Raw genomic sequence first — 26,808 nt, forward strand, 5'->3', positions numbered from 1 at the left:
TAGATTCAGAGCAGCCCTGCGGAGAAGGACTTGGGGGTGCTGGTCGATGAGAAAATGAACATGAGCTGGCTTCAGTTTGCGCTCGCAGCCCAGAAAGCCAACCGTATCCTGGGCTGCATCAAAAGGAGTGTGACCAGCAGGTCAAAGGAGGTGATCCTGCCCCTCTACTCTGCTCTTGTGAGACCTCACTTGGAGTATTGTGTGCAGTTCTGGTGTCCTCAACATAAAAAGGACATGAATCTGTTGGAACAAGTCCAGAGGAGGGTCTCGAGAATGATCAGGGGACTGGAGCGCCTCCCATATGAAGATCATCTGAGAAAGTTGGGGCTGTTCAGCCTGGAGAAGAGAAGGCTGTGTGGAGACCTCATAGCAGCCTTCCAGAATCTGAAGGGGGCATATAGGGATGGTGGGGACGGACTCTTCATTAGGGACTGTAGTGACAGGACAAGGGGTAACGGGTTAAAACTTAAACAGGGGAAGTTCAGATTGGATATAAGGAAGAAATTCTTTCCTGTTAGGGTAGTGAGGCACTGGAATAGGTTGCCCAGGGAGGCTGTGAATGCTCCATCCCTGGCAGTGTTCAAGGCAAGGTTGGACGAAGCCTTGTGTGACATGGCTTAGTGTAAGGTGTCCTTGCCCATGGCAGGGGGGTTGGAACTTGATGATCTTAAGGTCCTGTCCAACCCTAACTATTCTAATATTCTATGGTACTATTTAGAAAACACACACAACCAAGACTCTGTAGCAAGCTGGGTTTTAGCATTGTCATTCATGGAAATCAACTCTACAGTGTACTGAAGAATAACTTCAGCACATATAGGTTAGAAAAAAGTGTGAAGCTGTTCATTTATTTGCCATACAGCAGGGAAAAAGTTTAGCACTTTCTTTTTCTAAAAATGAAATATGTTGGTAAAATATAAGTGCATAGTGAATATTTGATGGGCAGGTGGCCTTTCTGTTTTTGTGTTGATGCATGTAAATTCTGCTGGAGGAAAAACACACCTGAATGTCAGTGCAGATTCTGCATAGAAGCTGTGCATAACCTGTCAGGATTTATGTCACTCAAAGCACTAGTTTATAAGTATGATAGACACTTATCACGTTTTCATTATTGAAACTCCCTAGGGCAATCCCATGACACAGAAGACAGTAGACGCATCCCTTTGGCTGCAGAGGTTGGACTCCTAACACGGAATGTACAGATCAAGTCTGATGTGGCTTGCACTGGGAGGATGCTGGTGGGACGTTTTACAGACTCCAGTGGAACAGAGTTTGAAGGTAGCTGAGATCCATCTGGCCTCATTGACCAGATCAGTTCTGCACAAGAAAGTATGTTCTGGAAACAGGTGTTTTTTCAGTGATGTCCAGTGATAGGACAAGGGGCAATGAGTGTAAACTGGAGCATAGGAGGTTCCATGTGAACATCAGGAAAAACTTCTTTACTGTGAGAGTGACAAAGCACTGGAACAGGTTGCCCAGGGGGGTTGTGGAGTTTCTTACGTTGAAGATATTCAATGGCCCTCCTTGACATGTTCCTTTGTGATGTACTTTAGGTTACCCTGCTCTTGCAAGGGGGTTGGACTAGATGATCTTTTGAGGTGCCTTCCAACACTTGGGATTCTGTGATTCTGTATCCATTTTCATCTGCTATGCATTTTTAAGCATAAGTAATGAAATACATATTTTAGGTTCTGTGCATAGTTGTTTTTTACTATAGTTTTATATATATTTATAAAAAATCCCCACTGATTGCTAGCAATACACTGACAAACATTGCATGCTATTATATGCCTGAAAGCTGTTTAAATGTGTGTAATTCTTACTGGTTCTTATGTGATTTTGTAAGCTTTTATTTCACTATAGTTATTTCATTGTAGGTATCCTTCAACTCTTAAATACTGAATTTTTGAACTTTGGGCCTCCTCAGCTTTCTGCTATTGAATTCAGGAATATATCCCAAGAGTCCTCGGTGGTGTCATCCAGCATTAATGGTAGCTGCGGAGCTGGCATCAAAGCAGTTATGAGCAACTGGATCTTGTTACATGATAATATGGTGTTTAACACAGTTGGACCTGGCATCGATTTGGAAGGGCAAAATCATTCTCTTATCAGGAACCTTGTAATTCTGAGCAAGCAGCCAGAAAACTCATTAAACTGGGTTGCTGGCATCAAGACGAACCTTGCCGTTGGTGTCTCCCTCTGTGGCAATGTTGTGGCAGGATCTGAGAGAATTGGCTTCCATATCAGGGGACAAGAGTGTTTGTTGGATGGAGGGTATTGCAGTGAAAATGTGGCCCATTCAAATCTCCATGGCATTCATCTATACCAAGGAGATGGATTCCAGACATGCACTAGAATCACAGGCTTTCTATCCTATAAGAATTATGACTACGGTATCATGTTCCACCTTGGAAGCAGTGTCATCGTTGACAATATAGTGCTGGTGGACAACACTGTGGGACTCATGCCAGTAGTGTATTGTCTGTATGCCAAGCAATGCCATACAGGGAAAAGATTCATAAAACTCAGAAACTCCATCATTGTCGCAACAAGCTCAACTTTTGACTGCATCAGAGACAGGATCAAACCTCATTCAGCCAATCAAACAGCCAAGGATCGACCACCATCCTACCCTCTAAAAGGCCGTGTTGGGATTTTATGGCCTACATTCACCACCGTTCCTAGTCAAAGGCCAGATAACCCATGGCACAAAACTGGGAATTGTACAAAAGTCCTGGGACTCATGAAGCTGGAAGGTTGGTCTACTGTGTTCACTGGCCAGATTATTCTGTCACTGTTTTTCCTGACTAATTACATTTTCCAATTGAAGGTGCAGCTTCCACACCCACAAATGGGAAAGTGGGGAAATCCAAGATTCAGTGACATTTATAGCTGAATTGTTCTTCACTTTTATACAGTTCAACAACAAAAAAAGTATTATTTGTTTTTCTTTTTACTTCCTGAATCTACTGCAGTATAATTATGTCATTTGCTAATGTATTTCAATTAATGTATAAAATAATGTGTAATATTCTACCTCAAACATGCCTGCCTTCTGGGCTATTTTTCCACTTGATTCATCTCGCTCTGATCTACAGTTACCTCTAGCTAAATGAAGATACTGAGCTTGAGATGTGAATAGCATACTTTGCATAGAATTTGCGTAGAACATAATGACTACAGTTGCACAGAAACAGTTATGGCTTTTATTGTTATAAGGGATTGCACAAGAGGGATAAAAGTTAGTTATGTGTGTATTCCGCATCTTTAGTTCAATTGAATTTTATAGTCCCCAGAATAATTTTTGCACTTAATAGAACCTAGATAGGTGGTTGCTGTGGTGGGATCTAAATAACTTGCAGGTTTATTTATCCTTCACTGTTACATATTTTTTTGTAAGAAAATACATTATCCTCTTTTTACTGAAGAGTAAGGGAGACAGGAAAGACAAATAGACTTTCTCAGGGTCTCACAGAAAATTTGTGGCAAAACATGGATTTTGTAGCTTCAGAAGAGTTCAGTGACAGATCCAAGCACAGGTCACCAGCTCATGTTATATTAAGATCTGGCAAGTGGATAAACCATAATGGCAGGTTGCCATTAAGCTGGTTCTTACTAATACAGCCCTTGCTTTTGTTACTTTCTCAGTTACTATTTCCTTTGATTAAAATTCCTATTGGCATGAGCTGGTTTGTGTCAATTTAAGATATAGCTTAGCTATGCAATATTTTAAAGCTAACTGAAGATCTATGATGAATACTATTTTTTGGCTGGATGGGCACACACAAAGAGTTGTGGTCAATGGCTCAATGTTCGCTTGAGACCAGTAACCAGTGGTGTCCCTCAGGGATCGGTGTTGGGACTGGTCTTGTTTAACATCTTCATCACTGACATGGACAGTGGAATTGAGTGTGCCCTCAGCAAGTTTGCCGATGACACCAAGCTGTGTGGTTCAGTTGATACGCTGGAGGGACGGAATGCCATCCAGAGGGACCTTGACACGCTTGTGAGGTGGGCTGATGCCAACCTCATGAAGTTTAACCATGACAAGTGCAAGGTCCTACACCTGGGTCGGAGCAATCCCAGAAACAGCTACAGGTTGGACAGAGAAGAGATTCAGAGCAGCCCTGCGGAGAAGGACTTGGGGGTGCTGGTCGATGAGAAAATGAACATGAGCCAGCAGTGTGCACTTGCAGCCCAGAAAGCCAACCATATCCTGGGCTGCATCAAAAGGAGTGTGGCCAGCAGGTTGAAGGAGGTGATCCTGCCCCTTTGTTCTGCTCTCATGAGACCTCACTTGGAGTATTGTGTGCAGTTCTGGTGTCCTCAACATAAAAAGGACATGGATCTGTTGGAACAAGTCCAGAGGACGCCACGAGACTGATCAGGGGACTGGAGCACCTCTCATATGAAGGTCGGCTGAGAAAGTTGGGGCTGTTCAGCCTGGAGAAGAGAAGGCTGTGTGGAGACCTCATAGCAGCCTTCCAGTATCTGAAGGGGGCATATAGGGATGCTGGGGATAGACTCTTCCTTAGAGACTGTAGTGACAGGACAAGGGGTAATAGGTTAAAACTTAAACAGGGGAAGTTTAGATTGGATATAAGGAGGAAATTCTTTCCTGTTAGGGTAGTGAGGCACTGGAATAGGTTGTCCAGGGAAGCTGTGAATGCTCCATCCCTGGCAGTGCTCAAGGCCAGGTTGGACGAGGCCTTGGGTAATATGGTTTAGTGCAAGGTGTCCCTGCCCATGGCAGGGGGGTTAGAACTTGATGATCTTAAGGTCCTTTCCAACCCTAACTATTCTATGATTCTATTAGTCTGATTTAAAATTATTTGTGCAAAGACATACACAGGGGAGCAACTTAACTTGGAAAATGTAACAGAACAAAGCCTTTCTCTCTCTAGTTCTGGCACTCCTGTAATCATTTTCCATACTTGATCTTCTCTTAATCCCTGCAGAAGTCACCTTTACTGGTTTTACAAAGAGCTGCTACAGTGAAGACAGGGATGCCTGCATCATGTCAAGTGCTGACCATTTAGGCGTCATGCCGCTTATCACTGCAGAGACATCAAAGATGTTACATGTCAATGAGAAGGACAAGTTCTACTTTCATCCAACAAGGTAATATGCTTAATTCTGAATTATTTTTTCAATGGTTTATGCAAAAAAATCACCTACAGTTTCGGGACTATCCTAACATCTGGTTTTCATATTGTTTTAGAAAGAGTTTAAGCAATTAGTTTAGACTGGATGTCTAGCAGCAGAGCAGTCCCATTCCTTGTCTCTGCTCTTGTCTGGCAAAAATGAACAAGCTCAGACATCAAACAAACATGTACAGAAAAACATGAATTCAGACAACAAACAAACAACAAGCTCCGCACTTATTTTAGGTTTTTTTTTAATTTGTTTTTAAATTTGAGGTTCAGATTCCATCAAGGTGCATCTCCAGACTAAGACTCTTGGATTTCCTCTTTTACTGACATTTGTATAGCAAAAAACCCTCACACATCCTATTTTTTAAAACAACATCCTGAGCATCTCTGACTTGTCAGCTTCAGGCTTCAGAAAATGTCAGGACCCCCAGCAAAAAACCCTGAGACAGGGAATGTCCTTTTGGTTGGGGAACTGGAGCTTGATTTTTGCCTGCAAGATCACATCAGAAATGTTGATCAGTACCAGGCAGGCTGTGAGATGTCAAATCACTGCCAGAACTGCTCATGCCCAGAGAGAATATCATCTGTGCGGGGGGGAACATGGAGGAGGGAGGGGAGAGCTTCATCTGTTACCTTAAGTCACTACTGGTTGCAGCAGTTTAAGCATACCACATCCAATGGAAACTGCATGCCTGTTTACTTATTACAACTAGTGAACTCAATACAGAGGCTATGTCAGGAAAGCCTTGAAGTAGAAAAAAGTCCAGCAAGGACTCCACTTGCCAGTCAAAAATAATTGGAGGTGTCCCACACTGCAATGTTTAGAGCCCCTCCAGTCTTCTGCCAGGATTTTTATTTTAGTCTATATTTTTGCTTTTTGCTCTGGGCAGTAGTTTGTGTGTAGATTTCTGAGACCTGTCCAGCTTGTCAGCTCCCATTATGTTTCACTCTTGTATCCATCCCACGATATTATGCTATTAGTGAGCTGCTGAATACGCAGTCAGTTGCAAGAGCTGGTGATTTTCAAACATGATGAATACACATGAATTACTGAATGCTTTCTCAGTAGTCTGGTAAACCTCTGAGGGTCGTTACATCTCTTGGTGCTCATCACACATTATCTGCATGCATTTATTTAATCCACCTTTGCAACTTCTGGGCTTGATCCAGACTGGGCTGCATTGTTCTGCTTCAGCATCCTGAAGGGATACCTTGATGGATACGTCCTGTCAAAGGGAAGATGAGGATTGCCTTAGAGCAAGAGATAAAATAGAAACATCGGGGAATATAGCAAGACCATGAAATACTTTGCTTGTCCCATTGGTAGACCTAAACTTCTGAAATGCTGGATCTTCTGAGAGATGTTCAAGAATTGGCTGTCAGGATTAGAGGATCTATCTTTGTTCTCTACCTCTTTTGAATTGTGTCGATTTGGGGCATTAGCCCATTTGTTTCTCTACAGTAGCTGTAAATCTCCGCCTATATCTGTTTGCTGTATTCAAAATACCAATAATTGGGGTTTTCCAAGTGAAGCCCAAGAAATTCTAAGTTTTCTTCAAGATTTAAACTTGTCCATGGACTTTACTGGGTTGCAAACCGTCTTATCTCATTGTATTTTGTGATAAAAGTGATATGATCGGTTGGCGAATTCCTTTAAGCTGTGTTAAACTTTTAGTCAAAATACAGTTAAAAGTACTTGAGACCTCCAACAAGTGATTCAGATCAATAAACTTTAGTGATCCAAAAGTTAGGCAAGTAATCTAAGGACACTAAGCTTATTCTGTAGTTGACAGAGACCCTTGACTAGGAAATGATTCATTTCAATTGCCATATATATGTCTCAGGTGAGGTGAGCTGCCCTCAAGCAAATCTGTCTAACTCTTAGCATGGTCTTTCGCTTGGCTTTGTCGGGAGCCAGCTAGCATTGACCTAGTTAATGCCATAGTTTGAGAACTCAGCTCAAGAACTTTTCCAAACTGATGGTCACAGATGTGACCATCCTGTTTTGAATGCTAAGGGAATTTAGCTCTATAGATATGGACAGACTGTACAAGTTGACGTAGGAGAAGAATGGTCTCTGAAACTGTTTAATTTGGATAGATAAACCCTCTGTGGCATGACTGTAAATCTTCCTGCTTGTTCTAGGAGTCTCCAAGCCTCAATTTGTGTCTTTCCTGCTGGTTCCTTCTCTTATACTGTCTGTCATTTCACCTTGCTTCATGCTTTCTCCTGCATAAGATTAGTTGCTCATGGGAAGGTGCAATTTTCTATCCCTTTAGAGGGCTCCCCCATTCTAGAGTGCAGGGGTAAGAGCAAGGCAAACAGGTACTGCTGGGTAGCCAATGTTTTTTAACAAAATACTATGTACAAACCATTCTGTCAAAGTAAACTATCCATCACCTTGTGGATGTGAAGAGCAATGCCTGTGCCATATCAGCATGACATACTGCAGTAGAGATATTCCTGGTCACTTGGTGATATAGCAGCCAATAGACTTTTCTGCTTCAGTCAGCAACTACAGGTTTCATCTGCTACAGGTAAAAAATCAATGGCATATGGATATTGATGGAGGCATAACTGCAGTTCCTTGAATCAAGAAAGCCAAGAAGGAACTAGAGGTACTCAAACTGCTACGGTATAGCTGGCTCTAAGGACCATGACAGTCCATGCTGGCCAAGACAAACCCCAGGAAGGAGATTTGTGGATAGAAGTTATAGTGGGAAGAGATGATTTTTTCTGTCCAAATCCAGTCAACATTTGAAGAGAGATGATGTTAATTTGTTTGTCAGTTTTGGGGGTTTGGATACAAACATGACAAAATATAAATATTGCTACAGAATTTGTTTTCAGACCATGCTAGATCTCAACTGATATGCTTAAGTTTTACTTATTTTCATTTATTTTCCATTTTTTTTCTTTTCTTGGGCAGGTGAATTCACCTTGTAAATATCAACATATTGCAGAAGTGTTTGTTGCCAGCATAAATAAATTGCAAACAACGGCACAATATTTTTCCTTTACTCTCTTCATAATAACGTTACTTCTCCTACCTCTCAGTGTTCAGACCTCTGAAGATACCATGTTCCCTGAAAAAAGTTGCAGAGGCTCAAGGAAAGCCCTTTTCAAGGATTTAGATGGAAGTGTCCTGAACCTAGAACCACCCGTTGCTGTTTTCCCAAACTCAGAATTTGAATGGACACAGTTCTACTTGCAAGCTGGTAAGTGCCTGTGTTCTCTGGAGTGCTTGCAAATTCATGCATACATTTGACACATGAGATGTGATTTTACCGCAGGTTTTCACTAAGACCTACAACTGAGGTCGAGAAGAAGGTGGTCCCAGATTGTGTGGTGCTTTTCCGGGATGGGTGTAGAGAATTATAGTGTAGAAGTCTGGTAGACCTCATTGCACAGTTCAGTATTCATTAATGCCTTTCTGCCTTCCTGCAGAATCATAGAATAGTTAGGGTTAGAAAGGACCTTAAGATCATCTAGTTCCAACTCCCCTGCCATAAGTAGGGACACATCACAGTAAACCATGTCACCCAAGCCTTCATCCAACCTGACATTGAGCACTACCAGGGATGGAGCATTCACAACCTCCCTGGGCAACCCATTCCAGTGCCTCACCACCCTAACAGGAAAGAATTTCCTCCTTATATCCAATCTAAACTTCCCCTGTTTAAGTTTTAACCTGTTACCCCTTGTCCTATCACTATAGTCCCTAATGAAGAGTCCCTCCCCACCATCCCTATAGGCCCCCTTCAGATACTGGAAGGCTGCTATAAGGTCTCCACACAGCCTTCTCTTCTCCAGGCTAAACAGCCCCAACTTTCTCAGCCTATCTTCATATGGGAGGTGCTCCAGTCCCCTGATCATCCTCATGGCTCTCCTCTGGACTTGTTCCAACAGATCCATGTCCTTTTTATGTTGAGGACACCAGAACTGCACACAATACTTCAAGTGAGGTCTTGCAAGAGCAGAGTAGAGGGGCAGGATCACCTCCTTCGACCTGCTGGTCACACTCCTCTTGATGCATCCCAGTTGGCTTTCTGGCTGCAAGCGCACACTGCTGGCTCATGTTCTTTTTCTCATCGACCAGCACCCCCAAGTCCTTCTCCACAAGGATGCTCTGAATCTCTTCTCTGTCCAACCTGTAGCTGTGCCTGGGATTGCTCTGACCCAGGTGTAGGAATCATGTCACCTGGCATCATCCCAACCTTCTTTGCCTCTTTACAGTTTAATTAATTCATTTTAAGACCAGAACAGAACTTACCTGCCTTTTGCAAAGTCCTCTGAGAGCATTAAGACATGCAACATAAATGCTACATAAATGCAAAATAATAAAAATAATTGGCCCAGCAAGGATTTTCATCCATATCCCACTGAGGAGATAATCAAGCTGAAAACCCACTCCAGAAGTTTAAAGACCCCTTTCTCTGCTTTAAAAAGGCCCATTCTGCTCAGCAACCACTTTCTGAAGGTTCACACAGCAAGGCTCCTTTCTCATCCTGATTAAAACTCTGCTCTCTGATTCCAAATAAACTCTTTAATTACAATTAGCTTTTCCTGCGCCTGCTGCTGATGGTGGCCATTTTGCTGAAAAGGCGTATCGTTTGTGACTCCAGCGGTATGGGAGACTGATGGAAAGGACTATAATTAATCCCGTTTTCCATCCCGCTCTAAAACTGATTAAACACGAGAACTTCTTTAATCTTTAAACAAAATGTCTAATGTGTAAGGTTTTTCCTCTAAGGATCCCACTCTAACTGGCTGCTTACAGGGCTGATTAATGTATTGTCTAGATACAGACACACTCACTTTTACTCTACCTTTTCTCCCCTGGTTATGAATCTCATGCAAGCGCACATACCCCATCAGTATTACCACTTAGCACTTGCATATTAATGCATGCTTACTTTTGCATAAAGAGCTGGGTTTTATTTAGATCTGCACCTCTTTTAGTACGCCCTGGTACACAGTCATAGGCACGCCAGGAATCCCCACCATCTAAAGTGCACTAAGAGCGCAACCTGCACTCCGCAGTGTTTATCTCCTTGTGTAATGGAGGCAACAGCATATGGTAAATGCTGCCTGCCTCTGAGGCTATAACAAAATTGCTGTGTTTTCTTCTTGATGCCCAAATATGAATGGGGATATCTTCCCCCTCCCTTCACAAGGATGTGTTAAATTCCTCTGTATTTCGCATTTTGACCTGCAGTTCCATTCCTCTCAAGGCTGACATTTGGAAAGGCACAGCTTGATGCTAAGGTGAATTCATGGTCATCGTCTTCTATTCTCTACCTCTTCCTTCTACTTTGTGAAGGTTGTAGCACTATTTCGCACAACTCAACACAGGCTCCCATGCTAGATGAACAGGAGAAAATGCTCTACTTACCTGCTCCACAGGTCTCCCATGGGGCCAGATTCCCACTTGGTTCAACACTGTTCCAAGGTTAATGAAGATGGTGGTGTTATGATGCTATTGAGCAGAATTTCACCCTTGAAGTTCTGCTTTTGCTGAGTCCAGATGAACATTCAGTACTTAAATTATCTGGGTGGTCAAGACCCACCCACTGAGCCTCACGTCCACCTACCCACCTGATGCCTTATTCAACCTGAGTAATTCTAACTGTTTCCAGCAGCTTTGTCAGAGCACCGCAGTGCACTGTTTAGTGCTTTGACAGTCTTTTCAGGTAGCTACACAATATCCTTGCCACTTCCCCAGTTCAGGGCCACAAGTTTCTTCAAGCCAAAAGCTCTGGCTTTCCACATCCTCTTAATTGCACTTTTATCCAGATGCATATATGCATTCCCTTTAAGCTTTCAGTTGGGACAATAAGCTTGAAATTATTGGCTCTCAGCCGTTGCTAGACATCTTAGCTACTTCAAGGGGGAGCAAACGGAAACACTCATACCTCAGGGACACAAAAGTCAGGAAGATGTTTCCTCTGAAAAATGCCATAAAGAAGAGGCTGTGAGAGCCATAACTGGAGCACAAGGGATCAGTCAGTATGATCTTAATTCTCCTGATGTCTCTTACTGAAGACTAAATCAATATAGAATATATATAATAACTTATTTGTGTAGATATATTTGTGCATGCATGCAGAAAGCAAGGAAAGACCATTTGGCTTCCTGAGTTCTGCCCATTGTAGATGGCCAGTTGTGATCCATGCAATGTATATTTATTCATGTACCCACTTTTGTTTTCCTTTGTTTTTCTGTGTACCTGATCTTTCACCTGCTGTGTTAGCTCATTGGGTCATAGCCCTGGTCTTTTTACTGTGGCTTTCTCTAGAAAAAGAGTTGTTAATGTAAAACCTGTAGTTTTAGTTTTTCTGGATAAATCACAGAATTTGGAAAACAAAACAAAACTGTAGGGAACCGATCCAAGAATTTTGCTGTCATTATTTCTAGTAAAATTAAAAGGAGAAACAACAACTGTTGTTTTGAGTCAAAGCATAATTATTTTTTTAATCCAAAAATGGTTTTTCCTTTTTTTTCTTCTTTTAAACCTAATACTGCAAAATTTTAGAGTGAAGCGTTTTCCAACAACCCCCCCTAAATAATTTATGGGGTGCTTGCACAGTATCATTTTTCAAATTATCCAAAACAATTTAATGAGTTTAACATGATTTTGTAATTATTTTAATCTCTTTGAGCTGCCATTTTTGGATGACAAAATGTTTTTCTCTCTAAACTCATCTGTACACCAAACCTCCTACAAAAGAGCTTGGGGCCAGGCCTGAAGCATGAAATGGTACCATGATACAGGAAACAACAGCCTCATAAGCTGTACAGCAGAATTAGCTATAAACATGGGCGTTTCTAGCTGAGGAATGAAGGGTAAGTCAGAAGGTTGTGTGATCAGTTGATGTGTGTCCAGTTTAAAACCCCTGCTCCACAAAGGAAAGCTGATACAACCATCATGCTGTAGTTAAAATTTCAACCATTTGTTGGCTATCTGCAATATTTATAGGACTCTGTAATCATATTGCCTCATGTCTGTAATCTGACAACAGCTAGCTCCCAAAGACATTGAAGTTTATTGTCTTCCCTTGGAGGACATGTAGCAGAGGACCAGTAACTTAAGAACCTTTTTCTTCTTTTATCCTGCCTTGTAGGAGAGATACGACAATGGGGTTATAGCCAGAGAAATGGGAACTTGGGGAGGGGTATGAAGAACGGATATGGCCATCAGAAAAATCTGTCTGCTAGTATCTATACTTGCAGAGCTGGTTTTCCCCTTGTTAGAGGGGAGAATATGACTCACTTTCCAAGCAAACCCAAAATGTTGCAACTTGCTATATAGGCCTTTAATCTCAGCTGATATTTGTAGCTGAGCATTAGACTATGAGAATTACATATAGCAAGGTATGAGAGCATGAAAGCAGGCTGCTTTCCTAGGCAATATTAGATTCTTCAGGATAGGTACCTTTGCATGTTTATATTCACAAAGGCAGAGATCCAGTCCCCAGTGTGCAAATGCAGAAGTGAGTCATTCACATTTTTCTTCTTTCCCTTTAAAAATGGCTTCAAATTTGGCCAGAACAATAGTCTGCCATATATAAGTTTTAATAGTTTTAAATTCCCAGGGATGTGGATCACGGATTTTTGTACAATCTGCTTTCTTCTGGTAATTTTTATTATTGAATAAACTTAGCAATTAATAGTTGTGGAAGTGTATAATGTTGACACACAAGCTGCCAGCATGATTTAGCAGTAAGCTGTTTAAAAATGTTGCACCATATATATTTAGTATTTCAAGGACTATGATTAAGCACACCTGGTATGTATAACTGTGTAGTAATTAAAGATGATTGAGAAAAGAATGTGAGTTTGGTAGATTTGCAAGGAATAAAACAGATGCAATATTGGCATGAAACATTTATTGTTTCCCTCTGAAGTTTGTTGTTCTGTTTCTTCGCAGATAGAAATTTGCTTTTTCTGCAATAAATGTTCCATGCAAAATGGGTTGAAGGTAACAATGGAGAACATTAAAAGAATTGCTACTAAGTTATTGTTTTATAAAAGTCAAATGTAATATGATCAGAAAATGCCTGTAACTTTTTACTTAATTTTCCTGAAAGCACATCCTTGATAAAGGTTTCAGCAGACCTTAATTAAGTTGAGGCCAAAGCCAAGAACAAAGTTGGGATGATTTTTTTTGATGCCTGTCATTTTCAAAATCAAACTCTTATATTTAAAAAAATATTTTGGAAAAAAGACATAATTTTTAGAGTTTGTGAAGTCTCAGAGAGTCCATTTGTTTCCCTGTGAGTTAAAAAAATAGCTCAGAAGCCCCCAAACACCACGTCATCTTCATTTAGGAGTTTAGTTATGTATTCGATATCCACCTCTCTACCTTTCTGTATATAAATACTGCCTGCGACCTGAACATCAGCTTTTTTATCATTGACATGATGAGGTTAGTATTTCAGGGTGGTGGTTCTGAAGTTGTGATTTATAAACCATTGGTGGTACATAGAGTCTGAATAATCAATGCACACATGACTCATGGATTGATTTAGTACTCTGACAGTTAAAGGTGAAAAGAATTATTAGCCATCTGGGAAACTGGAGCTATGAAAAATGGCTGAAACTTGGGCGGCTCGGTTTTGAAGAGAAGAAATGGATGAGAGAATTAAGAACTACCTTCAAAATATGGAAAAGTCTATAGAATAAAAAATAATAGACTGAAATTTCATCAAGTTAATTTTATATTAAGGGAGGAAAGGTTACAATAAAGACAACAAAACACTGTAGCAACTTGCCTGAGTGGGTTGTAATGTCACTATCAGTAAAAGTTATGCAAACATCCTTAGCTGATCCAGATGGAGCTGGTCCTTTTCCCAAGGCGAGGGAAGGAATGGATCAAATAACTTTCTGGACCTATTTTCAAAATTCTGTAAGGATGCTCAGTGATCTGAAGGAATCTTTGAGGTCTGACAGTGATTTGTGGATTCAAAATTTTGGGTGATGCAGTAGGAAGATCTGGTAATTAGAACTTTCTAAATACTGCTGATGAAGACGAAGAGTGACTACTAAGGAGGTAATTAGTGCAGAGAGATTCTTTCCCAATCCATGCACTTGATCACTCTCAGCCAAAGTGCCTGTTCTTCTGGAATGTTTATGCCCTTGAAAGGTTGTGCAGTATGTAGAGTCTAATCCCACAGAAAGCGGTGTACAGGGTCTGAATGGAGTTTACAGCACCAAGGAACAAAAACTGAGACAGGTTCCTTGCCTAGAACCTCTCATTACAACTCAGTAGCTCAGACATCATGCCTTTTTCTCCTAAGGACTGTATCAGTCTTATTCCTGCTTCAGTGATGCCCACAAATCTGAGCCAGTAGTTGGTTTTTATACCAGATATCATCCAGAAACCTTTCTGGTACCTTTCTAAAAGAAACTGCTGATATTAATAGTCAACCCAGAAGGCTTCAGGAGAAACAGGAAAGTGAAGTTTGCAGCTGCTTCAAAAAGAGTCAGGGACAGAATACGACATACAGCCTCTCTAAGCTTGATGGCTGGTACCTTTAAGGAGGCAAGACGGCTGTGTTTATGCAATTAAAAAAAAGAAATGTGAATTGCATCCTGCAAGTATAACTATATTATTTTCCTTAGATCTTAGAGGCATATCTATAATCCAACCAAACTGCTGAGTGTTAGTTTGCAGAGCTTTACAGGAGAAGCACTGCATTTTGCAACAATTAATTTTGCAGAGGAAGCAGCCTGTTTAAAGACGCCTGCAGCAGTCACTAAAATATGTGTTGTTTTTCAAGGCCACCAGACACACAGTTGGCTAGGTTGGCTAATAAACAAAACAACAATGCAAAAACCCAGCCTCGTGGGGTTTGCAGGAAGAAGGGATGAGAAATAAAATGAATAATGCTTACCTGCTAGGGGTGGGTGAAGACTATAATTGTTTAGCCCCCAGCAGATCCCTTCAAGGGTTAAAAATGACAAAGATATTAGTTGGTGACTGCTAAGATTGTTGGTTTGAAGCTCTGGGCAAAACACAGACTGTTATTTACCGGACTTGGTCGATTTACTTCTTAATGCAATAATGACCTGTGAAATGAAACGTGAGCTAGACAATTGTTCCTCATTGTTTCCAGTAAAACATCCTTTCATACCCCATTAAACCACCATTAATTCCATTTGAAAGAGAAGCAGGCACAAACACCAAGGGATATCTCTCTCTTTTACTCTCTTTGTGGGATTGATCAAGGCCTGTGGATAGCAAAGCATCTTTCTTATCCATTTTAGAGTGTGTTGGACAGCCTGGGGCCAAGATTCTGAGTGAGCACCACAGCCATCTACTGGATTGGCACCACTGGATCACATTCCTGAGTTTTTCAGATGAGGGTATCAGCTAACCTGGCAAACATAGTTAATGTATTGATGTTGACACATCATGTTTTTCTCTCTTTCTAAAGAAAAGTTGTCTTTCCCTAAGCATGAGATTCATGTAATCATCAGTGTATGTGCATATGTATGTGTGTGCCAGTAACTTCTAACCCATTTTCACTTTCAATCAAAGCTAGTAAATGGATAAGTCCTTGAAGATAACAGACTCTTACAGGTTAAAAAAAAAAAAAAAAAAAAAAAAAAAGTGGTTTGCGAAGAAAACACTGCCCTTCCAAAGGGGGATACCCCTTGGTATCCATTTCTTGGATACCAAGAAATGCTCCCTGAAGAGAAACTCCAATTTTTTTGCCCCAACTAAAGGAAAAACTTTTGCGCACTGGTGTGCACCAGGAAATCCAGCCACTGTTCTGTAGGATAGCCCTGGTTCCACTTTGTCTGAAACTGATATCTCCAACTCTTGGTTCTCCTCTGCTATGGCATTAAGACATGTAGATGTGTCACTTAGGGACATGGTTTAGAGGCACTTAGCACTCTTAGGTTTACAGCTGGACTTGATGATCTTAACATTCTATGATTCTACATTACTGAGTAACTACAAAACCATGAAAATACAGAACTAGAACATTTAAGATGTTCAGATACTCTCTGATGATACCAGATCAAACACAAAAACCACAAGGGTTTATTTGATTTTTTTTTTTTTCCTTAATCAGAGCTCTAACTTGAGGAAGAAAGCTAGCAAGCCATGTGAATGATAAATGCTTATTTTCTTCTGAAAAATATTGGTGAATAAAAGCAGACAGAAACTGCTTTCCTCCTAGAGTTCCCTGGAAATACTTTTTTCCATGGGAAAAAAAAAAAAAAAAAGAAGGAAGTGTTAAAGGCTTAAAATATTTAATCCAAAGCAATTTTCATTTTCCTCCTTTTCTGGGGGGATGGAAGGGGTGGGTGAACACAACCTGATTTTGACCAAACCCGTTTTTCTTTCAATACCAACATAGAAAGCCAACTTCCAGAATTAATTTTCAGTTAGCTTCAACCACTGTGAATAATTCAGAAATATTTAGGACAAATTATACTGACAAAAATCTAGTAGTCTCCTATTCTATCTGATGTTATAAAAGTGGGATTATAACATTTTCTGTTCATTCATGAGATGTTGATACTGAGCAGACTGGATTTCTGAAGGTGAGAGATCTATTGATTAATAATCTCCACTATAAGGAAAAGAGGAGACACTTAGGTAGGATGTTGTGTTGGAGATGTCTGATGCTGAGAGGGTGGCTTTGGTAATGCTTGCTTCACACAACACACTGATTCTCCTTAGATCCAGTGCATTTGCATGGATTTGCACGTCAAGTGGTGTGTTACATACTGCAAGTGGTCAAGTGGTGTGTTACGCATGGCACAAAAAGAGGGGATAACTGGAGGGGACAGAAGTGGGGACAGTTTCGATGAAGCCCAGGATCTAGCACGAGAAGGTCAAAATTGCTTGACACTAAGTTAGCCTTCACATCATCAATGATCCCCAAGACCCACAACCTGACCTCTGTTCCTTCTCTACTTTTTCATTCTGCCTGACCTGTCCAAGATCCCCAGCACAAACAGGCATTTCTACCTCCACAAGTCAGGGGTCTAATGACAGGCCTCTTACCTCCACAGTCTTCCCACTCAGCAGTCACACTGCCTCTTTGCTGCCATATAACCCCACCTGAAACCTAGACCATGGAAATTAATCAATTCCTTGGCAGGTATTGCCTACCTAACAAGAGGTTATCACGGATCAGTGGCTTTTATCCACATGTACTACTGAATTTCGTGCAAGCCACAGTCTGACAGCTAGTATTGTAACATGTTACATCATCGTCCTTGGTTTTCAGTTCCTTCTACTTTTACATATATATACACATATATATATTTAATACTGTATTATTTTATGTTATTTGCTATACTTAGTTCATTTCTTTTCCTGTGCTAGATTTATGTCTGGGGTAAGATTTTGTCTGCAACTTTGCTCAGACAAGGTCCAGCTGCAAAGAACAAAATTAAGCTTTTATTTTGGTGTGTGCTAGAAAAGAAATCTCTAAACTCTAGAACCTGTGGGCTTGTAGTAAAGTATTGAAGGTTAGCTGGGAAAAAAACTCTAAGGCCAGTGAAATGCTTCTATACACAGCCCCCATGAAAATCTGCATCCAGAACTACCTATTAGAATAAACTGCAGAGACTCATTATCTTCTGATGTGCTGTGAAAGATCTAAGCTTTGGGTATCACTTGTGAAAATTTCATTGCCTGTTCCTCAATGTTTGAAACACAGACATCAAATGCTTTCCTCCTTTCTGCTGTCTTCAAAATACCTGAAAAATTGGATCCCTAAATCCCATCTTTTAGTTCACTTGCATTGCATCTGCTAATTAACAAAAGAATTCTGGGCACTTCATGACCGTTGTTGCTGCCCAAGGCGCTGTGTCTCTAGGAGGCAAACATGTGTTATGTCCTGACTTTACAGACTAGGTCAGTTAGGAGCCAAGCGATTACACAGTCATCTGTGGTGAATGGAAAAGAGACCTCAAAGATTAACCATCAACAAGTATGCCATCAACTGGAAACATGCTGGTTAGATTTTTTATTAACCAGGTTTTTTTTATTAAGGCACCTAGCCCGGTTTACTTTGTGTAGGATTGAGATATTTTTTATGCATGCCTGTGTATGTCTCAATGACTTACAAGATCAAGTCTCAAGATCACTTGATCAATCAATCAAGATCAATCACAAGATCAATCGCTTACAAGATCAAGTCTCATTTGCAAAAAAACCCCATACCCAAAAACCTTATCAAAGGGTACAGTTTTGAAAAGAGATGGAGAATGAGAAGGGCAAAAGCCCTTATCATGCACATGATGAGCAATGGTCTGGAAAAATAAGTCCTTTTTTTACCTTCCACTGTAATTCTTCCTATGTAGTAGTAGTATTCTGAATCAGAAAGAATCATGACTGTATGTTTGTGTGTCTGAAAGCATGTGTGTTTATACACGCACACGCAGGCCCTGTCCTCACAACTGTACTTGGAAGCATTTCATCATTTTTTCCCTCTTATCTTCCAAATATTAGCATCTAATGAAATACACATTTCCCTCATTTATTTTGAACCTACTCCAAGGCCAGCAAATACCAGAACCTCAAATGTTATGACAGGACAGATTCTTTATTGGTTTATTTTCTTTTCATTCTTTCTGTTTTCACTGTGATTTCTTTCCTTTTTTTTTTTTTTTTTTTTTAAGATTATAAACCCTTATGTTTTAACTCAAGGAGCCTGGCTTCCAACTGAGGTACACAAATATGTCCAAAAAATGTCCCTGAGACCCATCCAATGCAGACAGCTGTGCAGCAAACAGGAAATTGAGGAAGTCAGGTTCATCAGAGGCACAGGATTTCCTTTGTGGATGTTTCAGATGAAGCATCTTAATTTTTACCGTGCTGGTTCTGTGCTGTAAAAGAACCACGAGAAGAGCAGGGAAAATATTAGGTTGTGGGTTGCAGACAGTGATGTGAAAGCACAACTGAAAGGCAAGTTCTTATGTGGACATGGCCGTGTTGACATGACCTCTTCCAAGCAGACTCACGCTTTGTCAGTGGTTTGGGCTGGCAGGACATGAGTCAGCTCTGAACCTGAAGCCATGTCACTGAAACACATAAGGGTAGGACTTGCCAGGACAGGCACATTTCCATATTAATGTGGTTGCACTTCAAGTTGGTCATGGTCTTTCTAATTTGAACTGTGGGCAGAGCAATCTCAGGTCTAGCTGTTCAGGGCACTTTTAAGTGTCCTCCTAGTTTACAACATGCTGTGCTAGAGGTTTTACTGCTGGCAGACTTGCATCACAGGAGCCAGCAAGTTTGCCCATCAGCGTGTGAGGAGTGATTTATTGTGACAGACAGGGAAACACAGGCTGCTGCTGCAGAATCACTCAGCAGGTGTGACTGCAGAACTGCTAAAACCTTCTCTTGTGACTTTGAAGAAGTCACTTGGTTATCCTGTGAAAAGAGGCTAATTCTTTTTGCTTTCCTCCATTCACTGTTTTGTGAAGGCTCCTGACATTTCGGTGTTGGGACTAAAGAAGTGTCTATGTAGTATCTGGTATGATGTGATCCCAAACTAGTGTGAGGCTTATATGAAACACTGGCAAAAATACATACCAGTAATTAACAGTGTCTATGTGGTATTACTAAAGTAGGCAAACACTTAGATGTCTGCCTGCATGACCTTAGTTACCCTTGCTCTCTTATTTGTGCTTTTAGTTTCTTACAGTCTTGCAACACATGATCACACCAACAAGGAAGCAGTTTTGATTCATTTGGTCCAAAATAGAAGTGCTCCAGAGATGGCTCAGGGCTGTGTAGTACCACATGTTTATATAAAAAAGCTCCATCTGATCTCCTAGAGGAACTGAAACGTGTGGGATGAATAAGGACTAGAGGAGAAGAAAGGAAGGTCTTGCATCACAGGTTGTTACTGAAACCCATCTAAGTAACAGAGCAACTCTAAACAAGTCTTTTAAACTAAAGCATTTGCTTATGACTTTGTTCATGTCCCCATAGTATCTCCCCTCTTGCCTGGATCCACCCATGCCTGAGCACCGTGGTAAAAAGTGTTAGTTGCAGCAACCAAAACTTCTCTGGGAAATACAAAGTTAACCATTAAACTAATGGTTAAAGTCTATGGGTGATCGTGACCCAGTGTGTGAGATCACATGCTAACACTATTTAGTTTACTGATCTAGATGTGGGCTGGGTGATATGTGCACCAAAAATAGTAGGAAGTGCAGAAACTATCCATCTCAGTTTCATCTATAGTGCACTCAGGACAGAGTATTTTAGCTAATCAAACTGCAAATGTTGACTATGCTTGGACCAAGAGTTTGGTACACCCAAAAGCAATTACTGAGCCAAAACATGCATAATCTTAATTTGTAAAGCATATATTTGATATTTATGAATGTCATTACCAAGTTCAAAGCACATGTAGCTGACACAATGAGCACCTTGGGGTTCTCAGGATATGTACCATGACTATTAATATAATTATTAGATAAAATAATTAGCTAAAAGAACATATTAATTTTCTAATGCATTTTTGTAGAAATAGATCAGTGCTTTGGGAAAAAGTCAACTCACTGGCATTGCATTTAAGAGACTGGAAAATAAAGTTTTTAATTAGAATAATAAATAAATAAATCATAAATAAATAAATAAATAAATAAAATATGAATACTTAGTCTAAGATTATGCCAAGAACATTGTTGTTAACTTACCATATGAAACTTTATATTAATTTTCATGCATAAATATATAAATACATATGATTATAAAATCATCCTGCATTCTCCAGTTGCTGGGAAAAGAGACACACAGGTAGTGAGGCAACTGTCATACTGAAGCACCATAAGCTGTTCTGGAACTATTTTTATTTTCAAAGGTATATTGTTAGCTTTTTATCCTTTCTTCTTATGTGTTGTAGGCACGTTAAATTGGCAGCAGTACCTTAGCTTGTCTGAGAAAACAGGTTGTCAAGACCAGGTAAACTTGCAACTGTAGGGGTCATAGACCTGAGTCAGATGTTGGCCCTGTCCGGCATTTCTGGGTCTCTGTTTTTTTTCCTTTGTCTTTTCTATCCTTTTTTACAGTTCTGGGTAACTGCCCACTAATTTCAGTTTCAAGAGGCCCTATTTTCTGGTTGCTTGGATAAGGCAAGTTGAATTAAAACTTTGGCATAGACCTTACTTGAGAGACCAACAGAAAATTTAACTTCGGTGTTTGACAAGCTAATTGGCCAACATTTAAAACCCTCAGTTATGCAATAAAACTCTATGCAATTAATTAAAGGGAGCTGATTATTTTCAGTTGGGCTCTGCTCCAGAAACATCCTCCTACTCACTAATAAACTTTGTTCCTGCGGTGCTTTCTTTGAAATTAATAAACACATTGCAAAACTAGAGTAATTCTGCCTCCTTATTGTTTTTTTCCCATGCTCACTAAAGATGCGACAGTTACTGGCCTGAAAATGAAGTTTCATCCCTTATAAGGTCCATATTTCAAGAACACTATTTTTTTCCCCTAGATTATAGCAGTAGTTGACCAAAGGTGCCAAATGGGTTCAAGGTGGTACCAAAGTAAATGTGAAAGAAGCAGAGGGTACAGCTCTATTGGATAAATATTCAGTTGGAGAAGATACATAGTAAAAATAATTTCCTTAATACCTGAGGAGAGCCTGTGGCTCTTCTTCGACTTCTGATACTGATTTGGTGCACCCTGTGACAAATCACCCTGAGGAGTGACCACAGTTAAAAACATACCTCACACTGGAGCAGGGCTGGACTGTAATGTCTCTGTGCCTTAGGAGATGGACACAACTGCCTTCTTTCCATCTCTGGAAAGGGAGATGAGAAGTGAGATATAAAGTAACAGCAGGACCTGTCTGTGATGAAATCTGGTAGAGCAGTTTGCTGTGGGGCAGAGGACGAGGCTGTGTCACTTGTTGAGGACTTTTCCAGCCTTCTGAATCTAAATGTTAGAAGTTATTATAAATCAGTAGAGGTGTAAGTAGAATCAATAAGGTAATTTTTTTTAAGTGCAGGAAAATTATGTGATGTCTCCCTTACTGTTCAATACCACAATGTAAGACATCCAAGTCAGCTTTAGAGAAACTACTTTGTCCAGCTCCCTGTGCAGTGCCTGATTTGCATTTTTGTGCAGTGACGGACACCTGCTTTCTCTTTTGACTCTTTAGGGCTTAAGGAGTCCATATCTTTTTTAGTCACTCAGATTTGTGTCTGAAGTAAGAAGGAAGCTCAGAGAAAGTCAGTGACCACACATAAAGCATTCCTTGCTCTTGAGAAGTGTAAAGCTCTCTAGAGAAATGCTCTGACTGTGTAAATACCTGTATAACACTCCACAGAAAAGAACCCAAAACCAGCCAGAGCTCAAGTACAAGTGCAGTGTTGCTTACAATAGTGCAAACAGGAGTCCTACAAAACTCCAGGACTGGCTTCAAAATCAGGATCAAGTTTTAGCATGTTTCTAGTGTCCTGTTGAAGGTGGTGGTTGCTTTGGAAATGATATTAAGCATTTATTATAGAATTATAGAATCACAGAATGGTTTGGGTTGGAAAGGACCTTAAAGCTCACCCAGTTCCAATCTCCCTTCCACAGGCAGGGTCACCTTCCACTAGACCAGGTTGCTCATGGCCCCCTCCAACCTGGCCTTCCAGGGATGGGGCATTTTTTTCTCTTACCCACATCTTCCAAAGCAGCAATTAAAGGACAGTTTGACCTAAAAGTAGATCCAATTCCTGTGCCATTTGTTGATGTATCTTCTCTCATCCACTCCTTTAGCCATTCTAACCTCCATTAATAAGGAGTCCCAGAATTTGTGTGATTGACAGCTTGCAGACATCAGGTCATTCTTGAGAACTGCTATTAATAGTGAATACCTCTATGAATGGCAGACTAAACAAGTCAGTCTTGTTCTCTAGCATGTTCATACATTAATGTTGGATGTTTGCAGGGGGTTTTTACTGTTCTCTCTGCAAACTGAGTGTGGGTTCAGTAGAAGGCAGAATAGAAGCTAACTTGTTTACTTTGACAGATTTTACTTGTAGATTATATTTCCAGAGAAGCCCTTTGTAACTAATAATGCTTCACTGCAACCCTGGAGGGCTCACAAGTTGTGGGAAGGTGGATTATGGAAGAGGGTGGGTGGGAAAAAGTCAATAATAATACCAATAAAAAAGCCATCTTTCTGATCAAAGCAGAAAATGCTTGAATAAAAATTATATTAAAAAAGAAAAATGTAGAGGTCTTGTTAAAACCTTTGGGTTACTGTCCAGTTATGTGGATTTTCCCTCTAGTGCTTATTCTGGCATTCATTAAACCCTGATAAGTTACATAGAAACACTTGAAAGAATGATTAGAAATGCTATGTGTGAATAATAGAATTGCTTAAAGGGAAATGGAAATTCTTAAAGGGAAATGCATACTGACATGGAAAGTGAACTTGTGTAATTTTCTCATTGTCCAGGGTTATTATCTTATTCCTCTTTTTTGTGGGTGTTGAATTTGCATGCTTTTATATTCACAGTTTGGGGGCTGCTTAGGAAAACATGATTGCCTTTCGTGCAGCTCCAGTGCGAGGCAGATGTGTTGAAGGTCTTTCAAAAAGCAAAATCTCTTTCTTTCAGGTGATTTTCTTTGGGAGTTTCTAGAGTTTTGAGGAGAAGGAAAAAATATATTAAAAAATCCAAAATAACCCAACAGACCTAACTGAAAGCCAGCCAATATTCCCCCTCAAAGTTGTCATTGTGACCCTCTGCAAGGAGCAAAGGTGGCTTTGCCTGTGCTGTGAGTCTACAGTGAGCATTAGGACAGGTCTTCTCAGCTATTTCATGACTTTATCTCAATGTGACCTATTCAGTAGGAACTGGTGCCAGGCTAAGCTCAGTTGCTTCAGTTGTGGTCATCTAGAAGTGAAACTTGGGTCTGCTGGCAAAAGACTGTATGATTGTTCCCTTGGAAAATATATGTCTAAATCTTAAATAATTTTGTTAGGAGCTGGATACCGGACACCCAATCTTTGTGTCTCTAGAAAACTCTGTCTCTGACTTGGAGTGTCTGGGGAAGGTGTCTGGGATCTGCAAAGGAAAAAGATGAGGCCTAAGATTAAATGGCAATAAATAGTTGGTTAAGTCCATGAGGTTTCTGCAATCACCACTGTGTCTGAGAGTTTTCTCTGTAAAGAAGCTTCCTCCCACAAGTTGGATGTGTCTGAGTGCTTGAACGTGTTGTTGGAAGTGTAATGGAGGGTCTAGGAGAAAAAAGAAACTTTGAAACAAGAAATAAAAGTGGATTGTGTCACCATATGAACAATCTTAATGCTGGATTGCTTGAACTACAAGAGCAAATTCCCCTTTATCTTACCGTCACCAGCAGTCTCTATATTTGCAGACGTTTAAGACATATACTGTAGCAAATGGGACTGGAGATCCTAGGAATCACCATACAATCAGATTATCCTTTTGCAAAGATTTTACAGCCCTGAATGGGTAAAACAAAGGGTGGGAGGGCAAGAGAGGCACAGTCAGGTCTGTGGGTTTCAAGTACGCTCATGTCAGACAAAAACCTTACTATGGATGGTCTAGTCTTGAACATAGGGTTTTTCTTTCCAACCTCTAGTGCTCTCAGCATAAAAATCCTCATAATTCAGCTTCAGACCCCTTTCACAGGTTAGCTGTTTCATGATTAATAGGTTCCAGTAAGGCTCATCTTGGCATTGACAGGGCACAACCCTACCTTGCCAACAGGACTGACAAGAGAATGCTTTGTATTGCAGGAAAAAAAATGCAGCCAGCACTTTAAGGAGGCTTTTGGCTTGAGTAAGGGTTTGTTGCTTGCTTACTTGGTTTTTCTCTTTAAACAGCAAAAATGTTGGCGCCCGCAATGCCAAGCACCAGAAGGTTATATCAAAATTAACGTGTTGCGGCAAGAACATGTTATATTCCTTTTCTTTGCTCTTCATGTTACAGAAATAATATATTAGCACTGCAAAGGCTCAGGCAGAGGTAAACAGAGCTGATCTTGTGGTTGAATTCTGAAGTCAAGCTATAAAAGCTTTAATCTAAACTGTGGGATAGAGATGTAAGAGGATTTTCTGAGGTACACTGATGATCACATTGTGTTTGTTTAGTAAGATGGAAGTGTTTTCATTGAGATAAAAGCATAGATTTCATTGAAAGAAGATTCAAAACCAACCTTTAATACCTTAAGCCACAGTGATTTAATGGAATACTGACAAGCATTTTTCAAGCCATTCTGAGGTTTTAGCTCTACATAAACTATATGTGGGTATAATACTAACATGTCTTTCTTTGCCAGTGTTATCCAATGGAATTTGAGAAGTGTTTTTTCCTTGTATTTTCATTTTCAACAGCACAGTCAAAAAAACCTCTAATTCAGAGATGAAACCCTGCACCTCTGAACTCAATGTCTGTGTTGACACGGCTCTCAAAGAAGGACCTGTGGAGAAACCCAGGGCCTGGTTAGCTCCCAGATCCATCCAAACTCCAACCTCACAAAGACCACACAGACAGATGATGACAGTGTAGAAATACATGCAGTCACCCATGGGCAGCCAGTTCAGGTGTCCCCCTCCTTTCAGGCAGACTGAGGCTCACTGTATCACATGTGCTATGAAAGTTGCTTTTCCCTTGTTTCTGGGGCCTGTAATTTCCAGTTCACTGTTGGTGTGGGCTATGGGTTAGGTCTTGAGGGAGACCTTGTGGTATGTTAAGGAGATGCATCCTGTGCAGCCTCAATACATTTGCAGATAACAAGTAGGAAGGCTCTGCAGAGGGATCTGGACAGGCTGGTAAATGGGCTGTGGCCAATGGTATGAGGTTCAACAAGGCAAAATACTGGGTTCTGCAGCTGAGCCACAACAACCCCATGAAAAGCTACAGAGCTATGTGAACCAGCAGTGTGGCCAGGCAGCCAAGAGGGCCAACAGCATCCTGGCCTGTATCAGAAATAGCTTGGCAGTACAGGAAAATTATAATCCCCGTGTACTTGGCACTAGTGAGGCCTCATCTCAAATACTGTGTACAGTTTTGGGTCTTTCACTGCAAGAGAGATATTGCGGTGCTGGAGCGGGTCCAGGCAAAGGCAATGAAGCCAGTGAAGGGTTTGGAGAACAAATCTTATGAGGAACAGCTGAGGGAACTGGGGTTGTTTAGACTGGAGAAGAGAAGGCTCAGGGGGGACCTTATTGCTCTCTACAACTACCTAAAAGGAGGCTGTAGTGAGGTGGGGATCAGTCTCTTTCCCAAGTGACAAGTGATAGGACAAGAGGTAATGGCCACAAGGTGCACCAGGGGAGGTTTAGGTTGGATTTAGGAAAAAGTTTTCACTGAAAGGCTAGTCAGGCATTGGAACAGGTATCTAAGATGCATAAATTTCCCTTGCAAGCTGTTGATTTCTCTCAGCTGAAGCAGGAGGTTTTCAGCCTGTTCCAAACTACAGAGAGTCTAGCAGTCCCAGCCATATGACAGTCTTAACTCTATAGATGTGAGAGGGAAACCTCACCGTGGGTTAGAGGCATGCAAGTTCAGTTATGTCTTCCTGAATCTGTAGGACTTCCAGTAAGAAATCATCTGTATCAGGGAGTTTGCATATGGACTGCATGCAAAGGGAGTGGAGGTTCCTTGCTGTAATCCTTTATTTTATTCACCCAATGTC

The 26,808-nt window shown here is 40.7% G+C and overlaps 1 protein-coding gene and 1 long non-coding RNA gene across 7 annotated transcripts in view; one reads left to right on the forward strand and one right to left on the reverse strand.

Annotated features, from left to right (window-relative positions):
* Positions 1-26,808, forward strand: part of PKHD1 (PKHD1 ciliary IPT domain containing fibrocystin/polyductin) — a 251,034-nt gene that overhangs the window by 178,752 nt on the left and 45,474 nt on the right. For 4 of the 5 annotated variants that reach the window (XM_061372231.1, XM_061372233.1, XM_061372229.1 and 1 more), the window contains exons 56-59: positions 1,126-1,278; positions 1,878-2,756; positions 4,959-5,121; positions 8,211-8,371. In XM_061372231.1, coding sequence (XP_061228215.1) covers positions 1,126-1,278; positions 1,878-2,756; positions 4,959-5,121; positions 8,211-8,371 — 1,356 coding nt within the window. Of the gene's footprint in view, positions 1-1,125; positions 1,279-1,877; positions 2,757-4,958; positions 5,122-8,210; positions 8,372-10,387; positions 10,528-26,808 lie in introns of those variants that run through there. The other variant, XM_061372234.1, reaches the window with a different exon arrangement.
* LOC133222502 (uncharacterized) lies at positions 5,642-15,337 on the reverse strand. 2 transcript variants are annotated; one of them, XR_009728301.1, is made up of 3 exons: positions 15,050-15,337; positions 7,554-7,684; positions 5,642-6,379 (listed from the first exon to the last, which is right to left on the reverse strand). It is a non-coding gene; the product is annotated as an uncharacterized LOC133222502 (long non-coding RNA). The 2 variants fall into 2 exon arrangements; XR_009728302.1 differs by lacking the exon at positions 15,050-15,337 and adding an exon at positions 9,427-9,472.

Source organism: Neopsephotus bourkii, unplaced genomic scaffold, assembly GCF_033783945.1.
Source record: "Neopsephotus bourkii isolate Nb327-2 ecotype Australia unplaced genomic scaffold, CSIRO-AGI_Nbou_v1 NB_1600, whole genome shotgun sequence".
Lineage (NCBI taxonomy): Eukaryota > Metazoa > Chordata > Aves > Psittaciformes > Psittacidae > Neopsephotus > Neopsephotus bourkii.